Raw genomic sequence first — 25,621 nt, 5'->3', positions numbered from 1 at the left:
CTACCATGCCTGGCTAATTTTAGTATTTTTAGTAGAGACGGGGTTTCACCATGTTGGCCAGGCTGGTCTCGAACTCCTGACCTCAGGTGATCCACCGGCCTTGGCCTCCCAAAGTGCTGGGATTACAGGCGTGAGCCGCCGCGCCTGGCCCTGCTCTTTCTTTAACTGATGAGCATTCTTTTTTTGCCATTGGACATAATTCAGATAATTCCATCTCTAAAGTGTCCTTCAAGGGCACTTAGTTCAATCTGACAGCTATTGCTTTTCTTTTCATTGACAAACGTAATGTTCATATTTCTTATAATAATTTGAATGAATTTGAAAGGATTACAAATCCTAATTAAATTTTTATATCATCAATATTTCAAAATAATAATGAAGCTTTTCCTTAGGAATACACAGATATTGCTCTACTGATCTTAATAATCATTCTTAAAAGTTAATAAAATTGCTAGTGAATCATTTTAACCGCTTTTTAAGGTTGAATTTTTTTTTAAATTTATAGACTTTGTTAGTACATTACGTATTTCACATAGTCCTTGTAATTTTCAATTAAGTACATTTAGGCAGGTGTTTAGCAAGGTCTAGCCTTTTTTGAAACCAATAATGATTCCTCAAAATATTTTCAAAGTAACTATAATTCATAGCATATTTTAAAATCTACTTTTTAGCTGATAGACTCTTTGTAAAATTCTTGCCCAGTTAACCCACTTTAGGATGAAAGAGTGGGGAGAGGTCTCCTGAACCCATTTCTTCACCAAAAGCTATAAAGAGAAAGAGTTGTACAGGTTTGAATGTTATTGGAGTCCCTTTTTAAAAATAACAACCTTTTTGTGGAATGCAGATTCACAGGCAAACCTTTATATGATGACCTTTTTCTCTGAAGAAATATTATTTGAATCTCAAGATTTTCAGAAAGAACTTGATGTAAAGCCTTTACACCTCCTTGTCATTGTAGCTGCACTATCAATACATGAACTTGGACATTCAAAATCTGACTTCAGAGTTTACACACTTAACTGTGTATTGAATTTATACACTACAACGTTTATACATTTAATTGTGTACACTTATCTTGCGCAGTGCTTTCAGAATCTATTTTGACATGTTTATCTACTTCTCTGAATGTTTCATCCCCAACAACTTGGTTTGGTTCTTCTTTGTAAGACCGATGATATTATTCCAAGCATTTCTGGTCAGCGTTTCTAACTGGTGCCATCAACCACACCCAGTTACTAAAATCTGTGACACTAATATCCAGTATGCACAACCCTGAGAGAGGGGGAAGAAAGGAGAGAAAATGCTAAGATAAGTTTGTAGTAAGCTGGAGGCTGGGAACTAAACGTTCAGGAGCCTATTCCAGAAGCCAAAAGAGTCATCAAAGAAAGTGGGAGGGGAGTCTGACTGGAAGGGACCAGGAACAGGTTGGCCAAGAGGCAGGGAAAGCCTAGACATGACCTGAGCTCCAACAGAGTAGAAGACAAGAGGAGGCTTCTTGGAAAGCAACTGCTGTTTGGCTGAGGCTAAAGGTCAAGCCACATTTTGAATCATCCATCTAGAGGTCACCTTGCTTTGTTCTTCGTCTTAAAGTGATGTCGACCAACTCTCCAAGAGAGGAAGGGAGGCTCCTGACACAGGCCTAAGCCATTCTTTCCATCAGGGTGAGAGTACATAGAGGGGAGGAGAAATTCATCAGGGACATGGGGATTGGAAAAGAGGGGACAGAGGATTCTGATAGAGCCCATTGCTGCTTTAGACACAGATGGCCTAGGTGTTGCTTTAGCCATTCTACTTCCTTACCTTCACTCCATTCATTCTTCAAATGTTCTCAGCTGGTTGGGCGCGGTGGCTCACACCTGTAATCCCAGCACTTTGGGAGGCCAAGATGGGTGGATCACGAGGTCAGGAGATCGAGACCATCCTGGCTAACACGGCGAAACCCCATCCCTACTAAAAAACACAAAAAATTAGCCGGGCGTGGTGGCAGGCGTCTCTAGTCCCAGCTACTTGGGAGGCTGAGGCAGGAGAATGGCGTGAATCCGGGAGGCAGAGCTTGCAGTGAGCCAAGACCATGCCACTGCCCTCCAGCCTGGGTGACAGAGGGAGACCCTACCTCAAAAAAAAAAAAGTGCTCTCAGCCATCTTCTCCCCTCTACCCAATTCTTGACCCCAGCTATGAGGTTACAGGATATCTTTTCTGACTACCCACTTACTTTTATGAGGACAAGTTAGTGTGAGTGTGTATCAGTATGTGCAAGTATTCTCATGACTTTCCAACACCCCTCTCACCTGTGCTTGCGGCACTCACCTCTGTGGTAACAACTATCACGCTGCCTTTTGATTCTTTAAAGGATTCATAGCCCTCGCGAGGGAGGCTGAGAGCTTTGGAAGATCAGTATCTTTGTCTTATTCATTTTGGGATCCTCTGAATTCACATTATTCTAGAAAAAATTTGATAGAATCTTAGTAAATTCTGCATTGTCTAACAGAGGCTTATACTTATGATGGTTAAGGGAAATGGAATTCCATGAAATGGAAAGAAGTTAATCTTATTAAGAATAAATCACAGGCTGATTGACTCTCAGGCTTACAGCATTTATTCATAACCACCACCACCACATTACCATCACCCTCACAACTAAGGCTTGAGTACAAATCTCTTTCCCAAGTGACTCCCCAGATGGACCAAGGTACAGCACTCCCACACTCACCTGATCTCATACTGTCTCGGCCAGTGTAGACTCAAGCTGGGGACCATAGTCTATCAAGGGTTTAAGTTTAAGAAATCCTCTTGAAGCATCAGAATAAAGAAGAAAACTTTAAAATGAAAAAAGGGGAAGAAAACTAGAATTCAGCAACAGGGGTACTTCCATTAAGAAGTTTAAAATACTTCTGTGATGTCTTTTGTGATTGAGGTTACTTTACACAGTGAGATGAATTTCCTTCTTACTTAGAGCTGATTTATTCTGGCAAACTGCACTCTCTCTAGAGGGCATGATTATAAGTAGCAGTGAGTTAGAGTGAAAGGCCTTTTTATTTCGGTTTGGAGTTTTACGTGTCTTCTTCTCTCTCTTGTCCTCCCGGTTCCCTCTGTTTCCTGCTTTCTACCTGCAGTTCATAAAAGTGTGGTGAAGGGGTCTTCTCTTGGGCGTTTGAATGCCAGTCAATTCCAACTCCTTGTGGGGAACTATGGGTTTAAATAATATTAAATAATACCTATCTAAATAATATCTACTAAATTGTTATCCCATCAGGATTAATTGACTTTCTACTCTCTACATCATTTAAAAAGAAGATTCTTCAGTGTGCATCTTGAAAATCTCTCTCCCTTCATCTTTATTTTTCCCCTTAGACTACAAGGCTTTTGAAGAAGCAGCTGAACACTTCCAGCCTTACATCAAATTCTTTGCCACCTTTGACAAAGGGGTGAGTACCTACGAAACTCCAATGTGAACAGTTTTGTAGGCATGAAGAATTAAAGTTTGAACTTGCCACCACTCTTTCTTTTCTTGTAGCAACATTAACTATCCTCCCTTGCCTCTTTCTCTAGAAGGGTTAAGAATTATATCACTAAATCACTATTGGATTTAAGATGAGTACAAAGATGACTAATTCAGAGGATGTAAGAATATTTTAAAAAACATCCAAGGAAAAGTGATGGCCCACACTTATCTTCTCATACACTGAGATGGGAAATGTGTGGGCCCAGAGTGTGCCAGCCCACTCAGTCACTGCTTCCTTTTTCCTTAGTGGGTATCCTCTCCCTTCCTGGGGTTACATACTTCCCCTTCTACTGGGTCAGGATGGGGAGTAGAATGGGAACTCCTCTGTGATGAGTTCAAGCAAGTGGTCTGTAAAATACAAGAGGAAGCCAGTGAGCTGGAGCAGGGAAGGGGCATGGTGGGATGAGACTGCGTTCAGTTCTTGTATACGATGAACCACTTCTGTGGAAGTGGCCCTGTCTTCAAGCCTATGATCCAGAAGAGTGATCTATAATCCAAGTATTATAATCTAAACTTGAAGAATGTTTATCCTAATTAGTTGTATTACAGTTGGGAAGGATCTCGAGCAAGAATATTTTAAAACTATCATGTATTAAGTGTCTGTTATGGGCCAGGTGCTCACACCTGTAATCCCAACACTTTGGGAGGCTGAGGGGCATGGAATGCATGAGCCTTGGAGTTGGAGACCAGCCTGGGCAACATAGTGAGACCCCCATCTCTACAAAAAATACAAAAATTAGCTGGGTGTGGTGGCACACACTTGTAGTTCCAACTACTTGGGAGGCTGAGCTGGGAGGATCACTTGAGCCCAAGAGGTTGAAGCTGCAGTGAGCTGTGATCATACCATTGCACTCCAACCTGGGCAATGGAGTGAGATCCTCTCTCAAAAAATAAGAATATAAAAAATAATAAATTCAAAAAAATTTTATGTGCCAGAGTCTGTGCTAAGAAATGTCTTTGTGCCAGAGTGTGTGCTAAGAAGTTAACATGAATTTTCTTACTTCATCCTCTCAACACTCACATAAGGGAGGAATTAGTATCCTCATTCTACAGAGGATGAAACTGAGGTGCTGAAAGATTAGGTGATTTTTTCGTGGTCATGTAGTTACTGAGTTGAGAAGCTTGCTATAATCTCAGACCAGCCTGACTTCAAAGTCAGTGCTCTGTCCTACTTTACTCCAGAGAAACAAGCAATATATGCAAACTGCGTGACTGGTGTTTGGCACAAGGGAAGCATTCAGTAGTAGTTAGCCAGCTATGAGCACCATTGTTCATAAGAAGGCAGTCATCTAGGCCCAGGAAGTGGGAGGCTTGGATAGGATATTAGTAGAGAAAGGGAGGAACAGAGAAGCCGAAACTGAATCCATTACTGACATATGGTTCTGATGGAACATTTGGTTCTGATGGACTAGGTGTGGCTAAAGTGGCTCCTGGGTAAGAATCCAGCTGAAAGGAAGAGAGAGGCAGGCCAATTAATTTGGCCAAGCAACAAAGCCTTAGTTTTTAGAGGGGTGGTTCAATGTTGAGCTCAGCGTAGTATCTGTTTATAGAAGTGCCTCCTAGTGCAACTGTATAGCTTCTTGCCTGTGGCCCATGAAAAAGGTGAGGTCAGGCTATGATTAAAAATTCAGAGAGATGCTTTATTAAAACTCTGTAGGACACTGAGTCATAAGTTCCAGCGTTCACGTAGCCTTGTTGGATTTCAAAACATTTAAAAAGACAAAGGCACACAGAGCGGAGAGCGCTGAGAGGACTCTGACGCTATTTGGTGCTTAAGAACTTGCACCCATCAGCTGGGGTGGAAAGGGTGTCCAAGGGGAGATGGTGGAGTTCAGAAGGCATGACTGCACCCAGTAGAGCCTCAGTGGTGTCCAGCAGGGAGTGCTAGGACAGAAGAGGGAAAAAGTAATAAATGTGAAGTGACTGAAAGGACCTGTTTGTACAACACACCCTAGGGAATCTCAGAGAGACTGGGAGGTGCTTTGTTAAGGTCTGAAACCAGGAGAGTCAAGGGACAAGAAAGCACTAATGCAGTTACAAAAATGCAAAAAACAACCGGCACTAGCAAAAGTGGATGTAACAAGAAGATCTGGCCATTGATGAGGTGATGAGAGAAGGCCTCAAAATAACTTAAGATAGCAAGTCTTGGCATCAAGACAGCAAAAATTATGAAGCTACTGAAAACATTAGGAAATCTAGGAAGAAGAATCTATTGAGGAACATGAGATGGGGTTATGAATTCTATTTTCTAAAAGTTGGGGAAACATTCAACTGGAAATGTCTTTAATTAATTCAGTCATTCATTCACTCAACAAGCATTTATTGAGTGCCCTTTACGTGCCAGGCACTCTTCTCAGTGCTAGGGACACAACATTGAGCAAAGCAGATTCCTGCCCTTTAGAATTTAAAGTTTAGTGTGGGAAAGAGAAGATGGAAAGACAGAAAATTACGAAGTAAACAAACCAATAAATACATCATGTGAGTTGCAGGACCGTAAAGAGGGTGAGATGTCATGGCTGCTGATGTAAATTTGGTGGTCAGTAGTTCCCAACCACTATCCATATTAGTATCCTCTGACAAGCTTTTAAAACCATTAGTCTCTGGGTCTCGGCCCTGGAAATTTTAATTTTTTAGGGTTGTGGCAGTGTCTGGGAATCTGCATTTTTGAAAGCCTCCCAAGGAATTATAAAGGGTGTTCAGGTTTGGGACCAGTACTGATCTATTGATACTAATCCTAAATCAAGCCACAGGAAGGCGCAACCTCTCTGAAGAAGCAGTTAGAACAAGAAAGTGTCAGAGGGCCAAGGATGATTCCACTCTGCTGTACCTAACAGCCTGAAAAATATCAGTTCTTATAATCCCACATCCCCTCCCACTGACCTGTTCCTTTCTCTGTCTGAGTGAACAATGAGACGAAAAATCACTTTCTTTTTAAAATCACACTGGAGCCAAAGGGAGCTGTGACTAAACAAAGTTAGTGGAGAAGATAGATGTTGGGAAGACCTAAATTTAGTAATGGCAAAAACCATTACTTTTGGCAAAAACTGTGACTACTTTTGCACCAATCTAAGACTCGAGTTGGTTTCATTGGCAACAACCAAACTGACTTGCGAACTGGAGGAAAAATGACCTGTATCAAAATTCATACACATGCACATGTCAGAAAATCAGCGTTGTACTTTGTAGTTTTCTTATCTTTGTTAAAAGCTATTCCAACTAGTTAACAAATAAAAGCATGAAAGAATTCATTTTATGGACCTATTTGGTTCTTAATAATATAATTCATTCTTATATAATGGTAATACCCATGAACCAGATCTCCTCCTGGAATAATGCCTTGGATTCAGTAGGCCCCACTAAATACTTACTGAATAAATGAATGAATAAAAGCTTCAACCAATCAAATCCCTTTCAGTCCTTACCATCCAAGACAGGAATAATAAGAATGAAAGAGGGGGTCAGGTGCGGTGACTCATGCCTGTAATCCCAGCACTTTGGGAGGCTGAGGGGGGAGGTGGATCACCTGAGGTCAGTAGTTCAAGATCAACCTGGCCAACATGGCAAAACCCCATCTTTACTAAAAACACAAAAATTAGCCGGGTGTGGTGGCCTGTGCCTGTAATCCCAGCTACTCGGGAGGCTGAGGCAGGAGAATCGCTTGAATCCGGGAGGTGGAGGTTGCAGTGAGCCCGATACTGTGCCATTGCCCTCCAGCCTGGGCAACAAGAGCAAAACTCCATCTCAAAAAAAAAGAAAAAAGAAAAAAGAAAAAAAAATGAAAGAGAGGAATTCTCTGAGATACAAGATGAGGGCACTCCATGATGGTGGTCGGGAGACAGGGAAGAGATCCCTGGGAGATTTTACTCAGCATTTCCAAGACTTAAATTAAGGATGCGACAATCCAATTTTTACATTCATAGACAGCACTGTGGCCCCAGACACTGGCATTCAAGGACTGGAGACTACCACCACCACTGGGTGGGTTTGACTTCTGGCTCTGCTCCCTCCAGATATATGATCCTGACAAATTTCTTACCCAAATTGTGCCTCAGGTTCATCATTTGTAAAATAAATATAATAATCATTCTTACTACATACAATCCAAGTGAGAATTAAACAAAGAATCAACCTAAAACACCTGGCAGCAGTGCCTGGCACATGATAAGCACTCTGTATGTTTGGTATTATTACTGTTTTCATTCTGATCACTTCTCCTTTCATGGAAACAGTCTTCTGATTCCTAGGATATATAGTAAGCGAACTCAGAAAACCAGAATTCAATGTCATTTTCTAGCCTACTTTGGTTCCCTGCTTCATCAGCCCCTCATCTATATCACCCCCCCACCCCTGAGAAGATGGAAAAGCACTTAGGAAAAACTCCACGTCTCCCTCTCTTAATATTAACCTGACAACAAAAAAGAAAACATGGCCTGTTTCCTTTATCTCTGAGTAGGATGCTGGAATTTCTTTCCCTTAAGTACTATATAAAATGCCTTTCGGAATATAGTGACCTGGAATTAATAGCAATTGATGACAAAAACCATATGGATATCAGTGTTTCCTCAGAATGGACCTCCTTGTGTAACAGCTTATGCAATACCCAGCTCCTCCTCTTCCCCAGTTAGCTGCAGCCGGCCTGGGTCACGGCACCATGGGTTACCCCCACAGAGCATCAGCTCTTAGGCAGTTCCTCTTCAGCTTCAAGAGAACCACTGTTCATCCCTGTGCTTTCTTGAACCACAGCTCTGAACTAGAAAAGAATGGCATTTGGTTTTCTATAGAGCGTTGCACATTCCAGGCCTCTCAAATCATTTCACAAACAGAGGTCCTGAGTTCGGCAGCTGTGCAGGCAAACAGCAACCATTCTGCCTTGACAACACACTGAACATGTGGCTGCTTTAATCCAGAGAGAAAATGTCTTCCAGGCTATGGGCTGGCTCTCCGAGCTCCTTATCTGTTGTAAGATGAGCAAACCATCCTGGCTTACTGGGGTCTGTCCAAGTTTTAGTACTGAAAGTCCTGCATCCCAGGAAGCCCTTCCACCCAGAGCAAAGCAAGATGGTCAGTCACCTCATGACTGCTGACAAACCGGGCAGCTCCCAAAGTCTGACAAACCACAAAGCAAGCTGGGTACTGAGAGATTTAACTGTAGGGCCAGCACTTCAACCTAAATAACAATCAGGGTTATGAGCAAATCAAAGACAGGCTAATGAGTTGGGTTCTGATTCTGAGTACCTATATGCCTTAAGGATCTCCATCAATTGCCTGTTTTATCAACATTGGTTCCATTAAAACCACACAACCCAGGATAGTAAATATGTTCCATTGGCATTTGCTTCCCATCCAGCCCTGACAAATGCAGTAGAGTGACGGTGATTGTAGCATTAAACTTCCCACTTCTCATCTCAACTGCTCCCTGCCCCAGCCTGACCCTCATTTGCTAGATAAGTCTTTTTCCTTCCTATCTTTCCTTCTTTGATCACAAAAGAAGATTGGGCTAGCCAGGCCTTGGGTGATGAGTTCCTATCACTTCAACATTGAAGTTAAAACTGTACATTTGTTTTTATGTCTTTGCCAGAAAACATACACACTTGTCTTAGATGGACAACACATTGCTATTCTAGACTAGCATCCAAATAAACTTTGTCTTATTTCTAATGGTTACAGGTTGCAAAGAAATTATCTTTGAAGATGAATGAGGTTGACTTCTATGAGCCATTTATGGATGAGCCCATTGCCATCCCCAACAAACCTTACACAGAAGAGGAGATTGTAGAGTTTGTGAAGGAACACCAAAGGTGCCTGAGATAGCATGCGGGGGCTGGGGGCCTGGGATCTGGGGAATGGAGAGGAGCCTCTCTGTGCTACCATTTCAGACCCTCCAAGAGCAACAACCTAGTTAGTTCCCCAGGAGTACAGAACTCAGTAGTATGGCTTTGTTGATCAGTGATGACTAGCAGGGATATGATTACTTCTGAATGTAAGTCTGCACCTGCAAGCAGGGTTTGATAAATCCCTCAGTCAGCAAATCCCCTCAAAGCCAGGGCAAGATATAAATAAAATTCTGTACTAGAAATGATAGCAATTTACTGAAAGTTCCTGTATACCAATAACCATGCCCAGTGTTTTAGGGAAACTATTTTATCTAATCTCCAACCTTACTGGGTAATTATTATTCCAATTTTACAGATCAAGAAATTGGACTCAATAGTTAAGTAACTTAGCCAAAGATGAACACTCTGTGCATAGGACTTCTGGGAGAGGAATGCTTGATACCACTTAGTGTAGCTCTAGCATGAATCAGCAAATCTTTTCTGTAAAGAACAAAACGGTAAATCTTCCAGGTTCTGTGGGCCAGATGGCGTCTGTTGCAACTACTTAACTCTGCGGCTGTGGCATGAAAGCAGCCATGGATCATGTATAAACAAATGGGTGTGGCTGTGTCCCAGTCAAAGTTTATTTAGGAAAATAGGAGGCCCTGGCTGGATTTGTCCCACCAGCTGTAGTCTTCTGACCCCTGCTCTTGAGGGAGGGATGATATGGGAAAAAGGAACATGGTAGTGCGCTCACTGGCTTGTCCATCTAGCCTACCTGACATGTGCACATGTGTGTTCATTTTACCTGGAGTACTGTGACCCCCCCTCACCTGGACAGTCCTAGTTCCTTCAGAAAGGCAGTACTTGGAGGAACAAATATTAATATGTCCAGCACTATTTGCCAATATTCAGAAAGAAATGAAACTATGAGCAAAATATAGATCCTGTCTGCTCCCCTAAATATCCCTAAAGGACTTTCAATGGATACCCCAGATGATAAAACAAAGGCAATTTTAACCTACAAAATCTGAGATTTCCTGTTTTCCCCCTCAGGTTTCTCATTCCAGGCCTGCTGTGGACTCTCTGGAGTGGTAGCTACCTGTGAGGAGGGAAATGGCATCTTGCCCTGGGAGTGAGCTGACCCTGTGCCCTCTGACCCATTGTTTGTAACAGACTTTATAATCCTTGGATCAGTGGGTCTATGAAAAGGCTGAGTGGCTTAGGCCCAGCTCGCTGTCTGACACAGCAGAGTAGAGCTGGTCTGTTTCCTTAGGAGATAAGTGGGTTTTTAGGGTTCTCCATGCCTTAAAGGAACCAGCATCTCATTTTACATTTCACGATGCTGTGGCTGCTGTATCTGCCACAGTGACCCCTACTCAAGGAAGCCCTTTTTTTTTTTCCAGACCCACTCTACGTCGCCTGCGCCCAGAAGAAATGTTTGAAACATGGGTAAGAAAGAGGCAAATTCTCTTTGCCTTGTAGAGATGAGTATAGTCCCCAAGAGCAGTGCTTCTTAGATTAAGTCCCTAAACTGAAACCAAACTTTATTTGGCTGAGGTGGATATCTAGGTGAGTATTTGAAACATGAACAGTTTGGGTACGAGGGCTCATAACTGTAATCCCAGCACTTTGGGAGGTTGGGGTAGGGGATCACTTGAGTTCAGGTGTCCAAGAGCAGCCTGGGCAACATAGCAAAACCCTATCTATCTCTACAAAATATACAAAAAGTAACCAAGCATGGTGGCATGTGCCTGGAGTTACAGCTACTTGGGAGGCTGAGGCAGGAGAATTGCTTGAGCCTGGGAGGTCAAGGCTGCAGTGAATTGTGATTGTGGCACTGCACTCCAGCCTGGGCAACAGAGCGAGACACCGTTTTAACAAAACAAAACAAAACAAGACAAAAACATGGACAACATCATGCTGAATTAAAACACAGTTCTTCATGGATCAATCTAAGCCTCTTTGATACTACTCACTAGGCAAAATTGCTCTTAGTTCATTTCCCACAGTGACTATAGCTTCTGTTCATTGACCACCAGAGCCGCACAGTAACACAGTGGAAGGGACTCAGGCTACAAAGTCATAGAGACCTAGGTTCAGGTCCAGAATCTGCCACCTAGTAGCTTTGTGTCCTACGTCAAGTCATGTGGCCTTTCTGAGCTGTGTAAATTTCCTTATCTAGAGTTGGGACTTTTTATAAGGATGAATGATATGAAGAGTTCAGAATATGGTAGCTGTTTTTTTAAAAATATCAACTGAAGGCACTGGCAAGCAGCTGAGCCAACTTGTCCTCTAGGTCTTTGTCATGGATAATATGTCAGGCAGCTCAAATAGTGTTAGATGGAGGACCTTGGAGATAAACCCTCAACCCACACCTCAGCTTTGTACAGAATTTCATAAATAAAGGCTGTGGGGCATTTCTCAAAGCGTTTCATGAATCCTTTTATTTGGATCTTCCAATAGCTCTAGAAAGTGATGTAGAAGAAGTATTATTAATTAGTTGGGCATAGGGGGCACACCTGTGGTCCCAGCTACTTGGAAAGTTGAGGTGGGAGGATTGTTTGAGCACAGGAGCTTGAGGCTTCAGTGGGCCATGATAATGCCACTGCACTCCAGCCTGGGCAACACAGCAAGACTCTGTTCCCCCAAACAAACAAAAACCAAGTACTGTTTCAGCCCCATCTTACATAATCAGAAACTGGTGCTCATACAGATTAATCACTAAAGGACACATAACTAATAACCATTAGTTGTTGGAACTTAAATACAGGCCATCTGGAGCCAAACCTAGTGTTCTCTGCAGAATGCCTCCCCAGAGTGACTACGTCCCCACGAGGGGCCATTTGGGGTGAGGGATGGGGAGGAGGAGAGATGAATTAACACCAAAGTATTTATCTATTTAATTCTTTGAAGTGATGGATGAACAGAACCAGGGAGTAACTTGACATTGTTTTACTGGTCTGTAACTTACTTGGATGTTTGAAGGTAAAGCAAACATTTCACAAGATACCAAAGGGTAAATAATCCAATCCAGGGGAGTGGACTATTTAATAACGACTCAGCACAATAGAAACAAACTTTCCTAACATTTAAACCTTTCAAAGATATTAAAACGGTCTAATCGCTAGGCATAGTGACTCATGCCTGTAATCTCAGCACTTTGGGAGGACAAGGTGGGCAGATCACTTGACGTCAGGAGTTCGAGACCAGCCTGGCCAACATGGTGAAACCCCATTCAAAAAAAAGTACAAAAATTAACTGAGTATGGTGCAGGCGCCTGTAGTGCCAGCTACTTGGGAGGCTGACGTAAGAGAATCACTTTCATCTGGGAAGCAGAGGTTGCAGTTAGCTGTGATTGCACCACTGCACTCCAGCCTGGGAAACAGAGTGAGACCCTGTCTCAAAAAAAGAGTCTTATTAATATATTTTAAAATGGTAATAGCAAAAAGGTATAATAGTGCTTTTAAATAATATTTTTTTTAAAAAAATTGTTTTTACTTTTTACCCTAAAATAATTTCAGATGTACAAAAGTAGTGCAAAGAACTTCATCTCTTCACCCAGATCTCCCAAATGTTAACATTTTACGATGCCTTCTATCTACGCAGATACATAGAGAGGTAGATGATAGATAGATAGACAGAGAGAGAGAGAGAGAGAGAGAGAGAGAGAGAGTTATCAAAATCAGGAAATTAACACTGATATAATAAGTCTACTACCATTATTCAGATTGGCCAGTTGTCCCACCAATGTCCTTTACTGCAAAAGAAAAACATCTCTGTTTCCTGGCCCAGGATCCAATCCAGGATCCCACACTTGCATTTGCCTATGTTTCTTTTTCTTTTTATTTTTTTTGAGACAAATTCTCCCTCTGTCACCCAGGCTAGAGTACAGTGGCTTCATCTTGGCTCACTGCAGCCTCTGCCTCCCAGGTTCATGTGATTCTCCTCCCTCAGCCTCCCAAGTAGCTGGGATTACAGGTGCACACCAGCATGCCTGGCTAATTTTTGTGTTTTTAGTAGAGACAGGGTTTCACCATGTTGGTCAGGTTGGTCTTGAACTGCTGACCTCAGGTGATCCTCCCTCCTCGGCCTCCCAAAGTGCTGGGATTACAAGCATGAGCCACCACGCCTGGCCTGCTTATGCTTCTTTAGTCACCTTTAATTTGGAACAGGGTCTTGGTCTTTGTCTTTCATGACACAAAATACCACTTTAAATTGAGAGTCATTATTGATGTTCTCTTCTGCTATGGCTTTATCTTCAGTTTTTTTCTTTTTATTGTCTTTATTCCTAAGAGGCACATCTCCATTACCTAGGTTCTAGGAAGGGAGGGAATATAACACCATGGACCCCTTCTCCCAGGTCTTTCCTTCCTGTCACAGCAGTATCACACCCAAGACCATGGTGTTTTGTAGATGGGGAGCCTCTGTCCTCACATATCCCACACTGCTGCAGAAATACTCCCTGTTGACACATTAGAGGCAGATGTTCAGACAGGAAGTTCAGTGTCTGGTTTCATTGGAACTCATTCTCTCCTTTCTTTTCATTTAATGAATAAGATAAAATACAGCCTTTTGCAATAATATAAAATAATGGTGATGGCTCATATTTTCCACATTAGTGCATATTGAATTGTTCTCTACTTGGGGAAGGGCAGTGCAATGAATTTAACCAGGTAGAGAAAAGGGCAACTGAAATGGTTTATTCCTTCCCTCTCCATTCTGGAACAGCCTCATGACTTACCCAGCAGCCCTAACCAGACCTAGTCAGCCCCTCATTCAAGTCTCCAACTAGAGAGGGAAGGCAGGACAGGCCCCTCCAGTGTTACCTTTGTTTCCTTGAAAGGGAGAAACGGAAATCAGTGCATCCAAAGGACCTCTGAGGAGCCACTTTCCATACCTCCTCCTCTACCTGTGCCCCCTGGCAGGTCACTGCTCTGAAGAGTGGCATCTCTGTGGGCCACATGGCCACAGCAACTTAAACCACAGATGTGGCTGTGGAAAGTGACCAGCTAGTGAACTTCAAAGTCTTTGTCTTTGGCCAGGCAACGTGGCTCATGTCTGTAGTCCCAGCACTTTGGGAGGCTGAGGTGGGCAGATCGCTTGAGTCAAGGAATTCAAGACCAGCCTGGGCAACAGAGCAAAACTCCGTCTCTGCAAAAAATACAAAAATTAGCTGGGTGTGGTGGTGCGTGCCAATAATCCCAGCTACTTGAGAGGCTGAGGCAGGAGGATCCCTTGAGCCTGGGAGGCAGAGGCTGCCGTGAGCCGAGATGTGCCATTGCACTCCAACCTGGGAAACAGAGTGAAACCCCATTTCGAAAGAAAAAGAAAAGTCTTTATCTTCAACATCCACTTCCCCAGACACTGAGAAGTATTTAAATAAGATGGGAAAGCCAGCTAGGACTAAAACAATTATTGATCTTTCTCTCTCTCTAATTGTGCAGGTTTTTAAGATGCAGGCCATAGAAAACACATCACATATGATTACTAAAGAAACTGGTGCCTGGTAATATTTGCTGTGTGTACCTTGGAAAGCTATTTATTTATTTTAAATACTCAAAGAATGTCAAGCTGTCAAAAAGAGACCCGGTGCTGATCTGTCATTCCCCTTGGAGACCTCACCCTCCATCTAGCCAAGTGGCCCGCTAGAGTCCTGGGGAACTGCCCACAGGGAAGGAGAGTCAGCAGTTTCTTCTAAAAGAGGCTTCCCTCTATTGCAATAGCAAAATACTTTCAAGATGGGGTCAGAGACCCCCAGACAGGCATCTAGGTCACTCCATTGCACCTTAAATAGGGAGCCTGCTTATTTTAACCACATTTTTTCTTTGCATCTCTTCATTCAACATGAGAACAAACATTCAACAGAGACTGGAAGGAAACTGAGTAAAATATTAAGTGGTGATGTATGCGGTTGGTAGGTAATTGATACGCATAGTTTCTTCTTGGTATACCTAATATTTTCTAATTTAATTTTCTTCAGTGAGTAAGGTTTTTTTTGTTTGTTTGTTTGTTTTGTTTTGTTTTGTTTTTTTTTGAGATGGAGTCTTGCTCTGTCGCCCAGGCTGGAGTGCAGTGGCGCGATCTCAGCTCACTGCAAGCTCCGTCTCCGGGGTTCATGCCATTCTCCTGCCTCAGCCTCCCGTGTAGCTGGGACTACAGGCGCCTACCACCGCACCCGGCTAATTTTTTGTATTTTTAGTAGAGATGGGGTTTCACCGTGTTAGCCAGGATGATCTCAATCTCCTGACCTCGTGATCTGCCCGTCTCGGCCTCCCAAAGTGCTGGGATTACAGGCGTGAGCCACCGCGCCTGGCCTCAGTGAGTAAGGTTTTTATTGCCATACTCCTTTTTTGAGTCTAGGCATTAAAAAAACCCCCTGTGCTAAGCAATGAGGTTATAAAAATGAACATTGCTGTCCTGTCCTTAGGAGCTCAGGTTGAGTAGATGAAACAGTCTCAAGACATATAACGCCAACCCAGTATGCTCACTGCTGCAACAGAGGGACATACAAAGTGCTGGGGGATCCAAAGGAAGGGATTCACTGAAGTTACTCCAAAATCTCCAGTTCTTTGGGAAATCTTGCACTCAGTTACTTTACATGCAGGCCTCTTTCCAGCCTCTTTCAACTTAAGAGCCATTGATCCAAGTTTGCAACATCTTCTGCAAACCCTGCAGGGAGCAATAAATTCATGGAGCCTGTTCTGCTGGTGGTGGTGAGAAAGAAAGAGTACAGGTTCTGTGGTCTGAATGTTTGTGTCCCCCCACAAATTCATACATTGGAAGCATAGCCCCCAAGGTAAGGGTGTGAGGAGATGGGGCCTTTGGGAAGTGATTAGGTCTTGAGGGCTCAACCCTCATGTTGGGATTAGTGCCCTGATTAAAGAGGTCCCAGAGAGCTAGCTGGTCCCTTCCACTGTGAGGATACAGCATGAAGATAGGCAATGTTTCTGAGCCAGAAAGCAGGCCTCGCCGGACACCGAATCTGCCAGTGCCTTGACTTCCCAGCCTCCATAACAGTGAGAAATACATTTCTGTGGTTTATAAGCTACCCAGTTTTTGATATGTTGTTATAGCAGCTTGAATGGACCAAGACAGTGGGCTTTGGGGCCAGACAGAACTGGCTTGAATCCCCCTTCTGTCACTAGTAGTTCTGTGGCCTTAGGTAAGTCACTTTGATTCTTCAAGCATTCAATAAGAGTAAGTCTTTCTTAGGAGATTTTGAGATAATGTTCTTACAAAGTAAGTACGGAAAAAATAGCAAATAGCAGATATTGTTGCCACTTTAATAATTGTTATTTTAAGGCATAATCCCTTCTTTCAGTGAGCTTGCCATGTAGTTGAGGAGGGAAGATTCATACAATTAAAAACGGAATTTCCAAGACAATGTAACCTAAAGACCAAAAGAGAGATCTGAGTAGCAAAGGCTGTGGGATTCAGAGAGGCCCTGGGGATTCCCAGCCTTGAGATCAGCATAGCTCTTCCTCCCCTGTGCAAGCTGGGCTCTCACTGAGTGACCCCGACTTGCCGGCTTGCCCTTGGGTTCCTACTCTGTGAGTTTATTACTTGAAAATTCCTGGCACCTAGGGCTGGCCTGTTTCCTTGTAGATGTGGAATACAGGTCTGCGTGCTGAATCTTTGTGACGCACACAGAGACAGGCTCTTTCCCTTAGTGACAGTGCTCCCTCCAGGGGCCATCTTGGGTCTGGGGAGTGACAGCCATATTATGAGCAGCCTCCTAGAAAACAAATATGGATTCTTAATTCTAAAGCCAATTTCCAAATGCGTTCTAGCAGGGCACACAGAAATGAAGCCCGCTTCACAGAGTTAACAGCGCTCACTCCCATCTGATGGCAGGAGACAGAGACACAGGCTAGCCTAATGAGAACGGATCGGGATATTCTGTCTGGCGATAATAGCAAATGTAAAACAGTGAAACCTCGGACTCCCCTTCTGGTTGCTGTCGGATTTGTGTAATAAGCCGGCACACACAGGCACACACGCGCGTATATCTGTAAAATTAAATTCCCCGGAGAATCTGACCAAGGCAATGCCCACTCTCTTGTTTTTAATAATAACATTTTCCATTTAATCTTTCTTAGAATTTGTGGAAGTTTTGTCCATTCCAAACTCAAAGGAAAAAAATTAGCATTTAGATAGGATTGCACCAGCATTAAAATCAATGGAAATGGAAACAGAGATCACGGGAAGGTTGAGGCCCCTGGAGGTTTCTCCATAGGATGATTCTGATATGACATTCCGAGTGCCCAAAGCATACCTCTCCCCATGTCTCATCATCACTATGCACTCAGCTTTGTCCCCAGGTGCCTCTTTCTCACACATATTCCTCTCCAAGTCTCCTGAGAATCACATTTGTGACAGCAGAGCCGCTTCCAAGCTCCAGCTCCTCTTTCTCCAGAAATAATCATTGCAAAGGAGACACAAGGCATAGGGTCCTTGCTGTCCAGGGTGTAGAGACATGAAATGCCCCTCGTTTGCCCCATAGACTTAAAATACTCTCTTTAGGTTCTTCTTCCTGCCCCTGCCCCCACAGCTATACCCACTTTTCTCAGTCACACACCCTCAACTTTCCCTACACTCAAATTCCAGACAATTCCTGCAGCCTCAGAAATGCGTTGGAGGCCTATACTGACTGGGCAAGGACTTCAAGGAAGTCACCTAGAGGTCACAGAAAGCAAAGTGTCCCCTACACACTACATGGATTCCGTAGGCAGGGACCTAACAGGGAAGCTCAACCGTTGTCTGTGATTCTTGTGTGAACAACACCAGCCCACATCCTAATTGACCTCAATGATTCCTGTCTGCCATCCATTTGGGGATAGTTTCAGGATCTGTCCACAGCATTCAGAAGCCTGCATAATCTGGTGCATCACTGACTCTATCTGCCAGTGGTAAACTCTTGAAACAGAGACTGACAGCTGCTTCTACTGAGCCGCCTCTAGAGCCATTGTTGCCCTCAGATCTCCTCATAAACCAGACTCACGTTCTTTTTCATTTTGCCTTTTGCTGTTGCTCTCCCGGAACTACCAGACCACAGGAGTGAGGCTTATTTAGTGCTAATGTCTTACGTGTGGTTGGTATTTTCCTGTCTTGCAAACTCATTTATCTGAGTCCCTGGTCCAAACCCTATGCATTCCTGCCAGTTGCTCCTCAGCATTCCTTCCTTAATGTGAGCCCCACTCTACTCCTCTGTGCCTCTGTGTTCATCCCCGCTTCCACACTTCTCCCTACCTCTCCTGTTTCCATTCCAGCTTCTGAGTCTCTGTCCCAGGCTCAGTCCTTTGTATCCCTCTAGCTGGAAGTGTAACTTTTGATTCTTTTCTCATACAGGAAGATGATTTGAATGGGATCCACATTGTGGCCTTTGCAGAGAAGAGTGACCCAGGTAGGAAATTTTCAATCTGCTCTTTTACAACTTTAGCAAGAACCGATTTCTCACCTTTGTCAGCCCTCACCTTTCTCTTCTCTCACGTCCCATCCACAATGCAACTGCAAGATATTGGGCACCCCCTGGTGGCACCCATTAAGTATGAGTTTGTTTTCAATTGTGCACATGGCTAAGAGAAGAAAAGATGTGAACAAATCAGAATGTTATAGACTACCAGGTTCCTACACCGCTGCACAGCAATGGATCAATACACTGAGTCAGTGGGATTTGCAGCAGAGAAAGAGTTTAATAATCGCAAGGTTGCCAAATGGGTAAGGGGAGGGATTCTCAAGCCACAAATCCAATTCTTCAAGGGGTTCTGGGCAAGGGTTTTTAAGAGGGTCATGGAAGGTGAGGGCCTGGAAAATTGGGGTCATCAATTGATCTGGGTAAGAGGATAAAATCATGAGGATGTGGAAAGTGCATTCTTCCATAAGTCAGCTCCTTGCTCAGCCTTTTAGACCAGCTGATGTCAGTAGTTTTACTGGTATGCAGAACCTAAAAGAGAAACTCAAATGGAAATCTTATTATATTAGTCAGTTCTCACATTGCTATAAAGAAATACCAGAGACATGGTAATTTATAAAGAAAAGAGGCTTCATTGGCTCACAGTTCTTCAGGTTGTACAGGAAACAGGGCAGTATCTGCTTCTGGGGAGGCTTCAGGGAGTTTTACTCATGGCAGAAGGCAAAGCAGGAGCAGATATCTCACATGGCAGGAGCAGGACCAAGGTGGTGGGGAGGCGCCACACACTTTTATATAACCATATCTTGTGAGAACTCACACCAAGCAGGGCATAGTGGTAAACCATAAGAAACCACCCCCATGATCCAATCATCTTCCACTAGGCCCCACCTCCAGTATTGGGGATTACATTTGAACAGAAGATTTGGGTGGGGAACACAGATCCAAACCATATCACTTTTAATCTCACCATGTCTTAAATTTCATCTATGGAACAGAGAAGGGACAACAAGTCTTGTGACAAGGGCTACATTATCCTGGGGTAGTACACAGTGACCAGAAGTGGCCAGAGGGCAAGCCAGCTTCACAGTGGCTGCTGATGGTGTGGGAAGCCTAGTGGGATTTTATTTTTTTCTCCAATTGATTTTATAAAATGCTTTTGGAGATGCTTTCAAGAACCTCAAACATTCTGCTTTGCTGCCCAAACATAGAAAGGTACACTGGGCACTGCGGAGGATATTAAAACATACCAGCTTTACAGGGTGTGTGTGTGCTTGTGTGTGTGTGTGCATGTGTGAACTTCTGTTCATATTAAAAGAGTATTTACCAATTTTGCCATCGAGCCTATATCAACCACAATTCTACCTGAAAATAGGATAAATGTATACTTTGATCCATAAAGTATTGTCTGTGCTTAGGAAATGAAGTAGGAAACATTCCCCTAAATAATGAGAACTGGGGAAAATGAGCAGCTTATTTTAAAAGTGCAAGATGACCCTGTAAATGAATTTGTAACTTTGTTTTTGGAACTTGGACAACTTTTCACTGGTTTCACTCTTTTCAACACCAGTGGAGAGTGAAGTGCAGGCAAATTAATTTTGCAGGTAGCAATTTCCTATGGCAGTACTCTGTGAGATAGAGAGTCCCCAAAAGAAAGTGGAAGCACAGATTCTGAAGTGTATTTTGGAAACCCTGAGACAACCCAGAATGTAACCAAAGACAAGGGAATGTAGACATCATGGTACTTGCTGGGGACCTCAGTCTCTTATATACTCATAGGGAGAGATTTAGAGATGGTTCCACTGGACAGATCAGGAAACAGCCATTTGGAGAAGTTAAAAAAAAAGAAAACTGCCCAAGAGAACACAGTTAGTGGTAGATCATCAAGGGTGAACAGATCGCCTTGTTCATCAATATATAGCTGATTCTTGCACAATGTCTTGACACATGGTAGGTGCTCAATAAATATTTGTCTGGCAGATGATTAGAGAGTTAGATCACCAAACAAGACCGAGCCCCAAACTCTTCACTGGCAGACCAGCTTTTCCTTCCCTTTTTTGGCAATACACTAATAGCCTCCATAGCTTCTTATAGAGTGAAACCCACATTTTTTATCATATAATTTGTGAAATCAAGATATAATCCATATACCGTAATAGTAACCTTTTTAAAGTGAAGATTTCAGTGGTTTTTAGTACATTCACAAAGTTGTGCAAACATAATCAGTATCTAATTCTAGAATATTTTGAAAAACAGCCATTAGCAGTCACTCCCATTTCCCTCTCACCCACCTCTGCAGGCAGGAATTACTTATGATCTCTACAATTTGCCTATTCTGGACATTTCATATAAACGGAATCATTTACTATGTAGCCTTTTGTGTGTGACATCTTTGACTTAGCATGATGTTTTCAAGGTGTCCCAATGATATTGTACATATTCCTTTTAAGGGCCGAATCATATTCCATTGTATCAAAACCAAATTTATGTTCTGAATTATCTGAGCACTCTCTTGGCTTTTTTCATTTTTCAGCATGATCTAGCCCTTGTCTCCACCCCCTCAAAAAAAAGCCAGTGTGGTTTCAGTGGGTTTTCCACAGATTCTGGCCACCACTCTGCCCCGGAGGAGCAAATAGCAAAGGAAGCCAATTGCCTAAGGTTTACAAACTATAATCAAACAGAATTGGATCCCTGGTGTTATGTGAACAGAGATGCAGTTGCCATAGGCAGCAGCCTGCTGGCCAGACTCCAGAGGGCTCCTTCCCCACCTCACCTGCCCGCTTCCAGGATTGTGGGGAAGCCTGTCTGGCTCTTTGGAACAATAGAACAAAGAGGCCTCCCTGAAGTTGCAGGAACCTGTTTGACCGAGATTGCTGCTGTAATGAATCAAGCTCCAGAAACTACTTCCACCTCCTCCCTGCACAAATATCCCTGGGCCTGAAGCTGTGCCTTTCCCCAAAAGAGCCCAAGCTGGGGCTTGTACTGGGAAGCTGTAAGCACGCACTGAGGTGAGGGGAGGGGGAGGGGGAGGGGTAGGAGCTCTGGAAGCATCTTCTGTGAGCGAGGGCCTTGCCACTTGGGGTTGGGAAAGGGAAAGAACTGTCTGTGAAAGTCCCTGACTCTGAATTTGTGGTTAATCAGTGATTTACCTGCAGAGCACTGATGTGTAACCTGGGGCAATGGGCCTGACTGCAGGACTAGGAATTTCATTCCTGCAAAACAGTCCCTCTGCATTCCTTTGCTCTTGCTAACAAGTTAGACATGGCCTTTCGCCCCAGCCAAACACCTACCCCACCAACCCAAGGAAGAAGGTCATACATTCAGGAAAATAATACAGTTCTTCTTAAAGAGCTAACATGATTGAGGAACTGTGCTAGGAGCTTTATGTAGATGACCTTATTTAGCACCTAAAGCCACTCTGTAATATGTGCCTGATGATGATTATTCTAGTGTCAGATGAGAAACGTGTGTTTTAGAGGTTAAATAAGTTGCCCAAATCACTCACTGTACCTAAGCCAAGATTCAAATTCAAGCAGGCTGTCTTGACCTCTAAATACATCATGACTATGAGGGAGATGATCGTGATTGTCACTTACTGTGTACTTATATGTACACAAGAACCCCATGAGGAAGGCATTATTTTTATTACAACTGAGGAAGCTGAGGCTGAGAGAGCTTACCTCACTGGGAAGCATAAAGTTGGAATGACGCTGAGGACGTCTGGCTTCCCAGCCCACACCCTTAACCACAAGGCCCTGCCATAGAGTTATATGAAGTCGTCAGGGTAGCAACTCTGAGTGGCATATAAGTCTGTAGCAAGGCCTGTGCTAAGTGATCATTTGGTCCTCCTTCCTGCCTCTCTACTGCCCTTCACCATCTTCTCCACCTCCAACGTTTGAAAGACAAGAAAGCGGAGACTCAGGGCAATGCAATGGCATGTTTGAGATCACAGGGTTATAGGAATAGTGGAAAATCAAGCTTAGATTTCCCAAGGGCCCCTCCTGTGCACAGTCCACCCTATCACACCAACTCCAAACAATGCCCCAGCCAGTGCAGGCTCTGAGCATGTGCAGTGCTGCCTCATGTACTGGGGAAGGGGGCACGAGCAGGCAGAGCAGGGGAAGGTGAGAAGAGCGCAAAACCACCTGGAAGCTTGAGAGCCTATTCAGGGAATAAAAGTCCGGCTTCCTCCCACTGTCCAGGTTTGGGATCTAAGATTATATAGCAGCAACGACCACACGTCCCAGCAATCCAGCTGCCCCAACCACTTTCTTCTCCCAACAGTTCTGACATGACCCTCACAGCCAAGAACTTGAGTTCACCCCTTGTAGAAAGCTGAGGGCAGGCAGCAACCCTGTACTCTCACCCCCACCTGCCAGGAGGCAGGGTCTGCTCTCCTGGCCCTAGAGCCTAATTGCTGGATCTCTCCTGCTGTACTCATCCCGTGCCCTCAGGCAGGCCTGGCTGGGAAGGGCATTTCCTAGCCCTGCGCTCTTGCCCATTGCCTGGTGGTGCTGACAGTCTTCCTCCAGCTCCTGCGCTCAAAGCGCCCGCCAGAGCCGCTCGTCTGACAGGTTTCCACTCCTAGACGTGTCTGTGTCAGGCTGACATCTTCTTTATAACATGTGATGAAAGGTTTGCAAAGCGGCATTTCTACATGAGTGCATGCTGGGATGGATGTCTCAGAATTTTCAGGGAATGTGGCAGCTAATCAGGGTTTGTGGGATGGGACAGGCTGCTGTCTCATGTGGGTGAGGATGTGTGGGGCTGGGAGGGGTGTCTCAGGCTCATTCCATCAAGCTCCGCCTTCAGGTTCCTGCTTGTAAAATCTTTTTGAGGTCATTTAATGAAGTGGGGACCATAGCCTTTCTTTGAGCTTTTGATTTTAAATTTGGTTTATCAAATGTAACATTTGGTTCTTTCTTTCTTTCTTTCTTTCTTTCTTTCTTTCTTTCTTTCTTTCTTTTCTTTCTTTCTTTCTTTTTTCTTTCTTCTTTCTTTCCTCTCTCTCTCTCCTCTTTTCCATTATTCCTTCCTTCCTTCCTTCCTTCCTTCCTTCCTTCCTTCCATGCTTCTTCTTCTTCTTCCTTCTTTCCTTCTTTCTTTTCTTTCCTTTCTTTTCTTTTCTTTCTTTCTTTCTTTTCTTTCCTTTCTTTCTTCTTTCTTTCTTTCTTTCTCTCTCTCTCTCTCTCTTTTCTTTCTTTTTCGTTTTTTTGGGTTGGTGTCCTGGATTACTTTGGGCTGGGTGCAGGTGCGGCTATCTCTGCTCACTGCAACCTCACACCTCCTGGGTTCAGGGTCTCCTGCCCTCAAGCTCTCAGTAGCTGGGATTGAGGCATAAGGCCACCATGCCTGGCTAAGTTTGTGTGCTGGTAGCCTCCCGAGAGTGCTGGATTTGTGGTGAGCCACTGTGCCTGGCTGGTTGCGCATTTGAATGTTATTCCAGCATTAGCAGGCCTCAACATGTTGCCATGGCCAGCGTGTTGGGGTGCTGTTTTATCCGTCTTCCCGGTGTTTTGGTGAAATACAGGAACCGAGGGATTAAATGTCTCCAGCTCACATGGCTAATCAGTGATAGAACTGGGATTCAAACCTAGCAGTCCAGCCCCAAGTCTGGGCTCTGTAACCACCAGCTTAAGCTTCTCTTCATCACAACACCGTGTCATTTGACTTTTTCACCAATTCCGAGATCTTAGGGCCAGAAGACAGGCAGAGAAAGAGGGCTGTGGTAAGGAGTGGTAGCGTCTTCACATGTCTCAAGTGCTGTCTCACAGCCGTGGGGCCCAGACAATGTCCCCTGTCCTACGCGGATGTTTGACTCTCACGGGTGACTTCTTGGCAATTCCATCTTGTGAGAGGAGAGCTCCCGGCCTTGTCTGTCCCTCTGAGGTTTTCCAAAGGGTCCAGTTCAGATGCTGGGCCGCTTTTTGAGAATTCCATACTTACTGAGTGAGCTCTGGCCTAGAGACCAACAAGGCCTTTCTGAGAGAGGACCTGTCCTATACACCCTTGTGTCTCAGCCCCTGGCTCTGGGCTTAAGATGTTGTGGGAACTCAAATTATACCTGCCTGATGAAAACAAACAAACAAACAAAACCCTTACACCTGTAATCCCAGCATTTTGGAATTGCAGGCAGGTGAATCACAAAGTCAGGAGTTTGAGACCAGCCTGGCCGACATAGTGAAACCCCATCTCTACTAAAAATTCAAAACTTAGCTGGGCGTGGTGGCATATACCTGTAGTCCCACCTACTTGGGAGGCTGATGCAGGAGAATCATTTGAACCCAGGAGGCAGAGGTTGCAGTGAGCCAAGACCACACCATTGCACTCCAGCCTCAGTGACAGAGTGAGACTCCATCTCAAAAACAAAACAAAACAAAACAAAAAACAAACAAAAACCCTTCCCGTCAATGAAGGATCAAAGTAGTGAAAAAAAAAAAAGCCTTAAAATGATTAAGAGTGTGATGGGGGTGGAGGAGAAAAAGGAAGAAGACAGAGGAAGTCTTTACGAGGCCCTTCTGCCTGTGTCTCCCTACACACTTTACCCAACCCACATGCTGAGAGCATCTCATTATATCAACGTGCCTGAGAGGTCATGTGGCTGCTGCTCTCTCCACTTTCAGAGGAGGAGACGAAAGGGGAGCGGTTAAGCGACCTGTGCAAGGTCTTTAAACTCCAGACCCAGTGCCCTCTTTAGACACAACCTCTAAGCTCTGTGGTTCCAGCCCCGGCCGTTTATCTGTCCACCTGCCACACAAGTAAGGGCAGGACCCCACTGTAAGAGCTTGGCCCCCCCAAGCTCAGGCCTCTCCTCACAGGAGCAGAGACCCTGAGGCCCAGAACTTCCCACAGCATGGAGTCAGGAAGGGTCCCTTTCAGTGCCTTTGTGGAGT

At 44.1% G+C, this 25,621-nt stretch overlaps 1 protein-coding gene across 1 annotated transcript in view; it reads left to right on the top strand.

Moving 5' to 3' along the window:
* Positions 1–25,621, top strand: part of CASQ2 (calsequestrin 2) — a 70,492-nt gene that overhangs the window by 33,496 nt on the left and 11,375 nt on the right. The window contains exons 5-8 of the mRNA XM_031652227.1: positions 3,353–3,426; positions 9,171–9,301; positions 10,723–10,768; positions 18,668–18,722. Of these exons, the coding sequence (XP_031508087.1) occupies positions 3,353–3,426; positions 9,171–9,301; positions 10,723–10,768; positions 18,668–18,722 (306 nt within the window). The remainder of the gene's footprint in view (positions 1–3,352; positions 3,427–9,170; positions 9,302–10,722; positions 10,769–18,667; positions 18,723–25,621) is intronic.

The sequence above is a fragment of the Papio anubis genome, chromosome 1, assembly GCF_008728515.1.
Source record: "Papio anubis isolate 15944 chromosome 1, Panubis1.0, whole genome shotgun sequence".
In the NCBI taxonomy this organism is placed as follows: Eukaryota; Metazoa; Chordata; class Mammalia; order Primates; family Cercopithecidae; genus Papio; species Papio anubis.
This window is presented reverse-complemented; position numbering and strand designations above follow the sequence as displayed.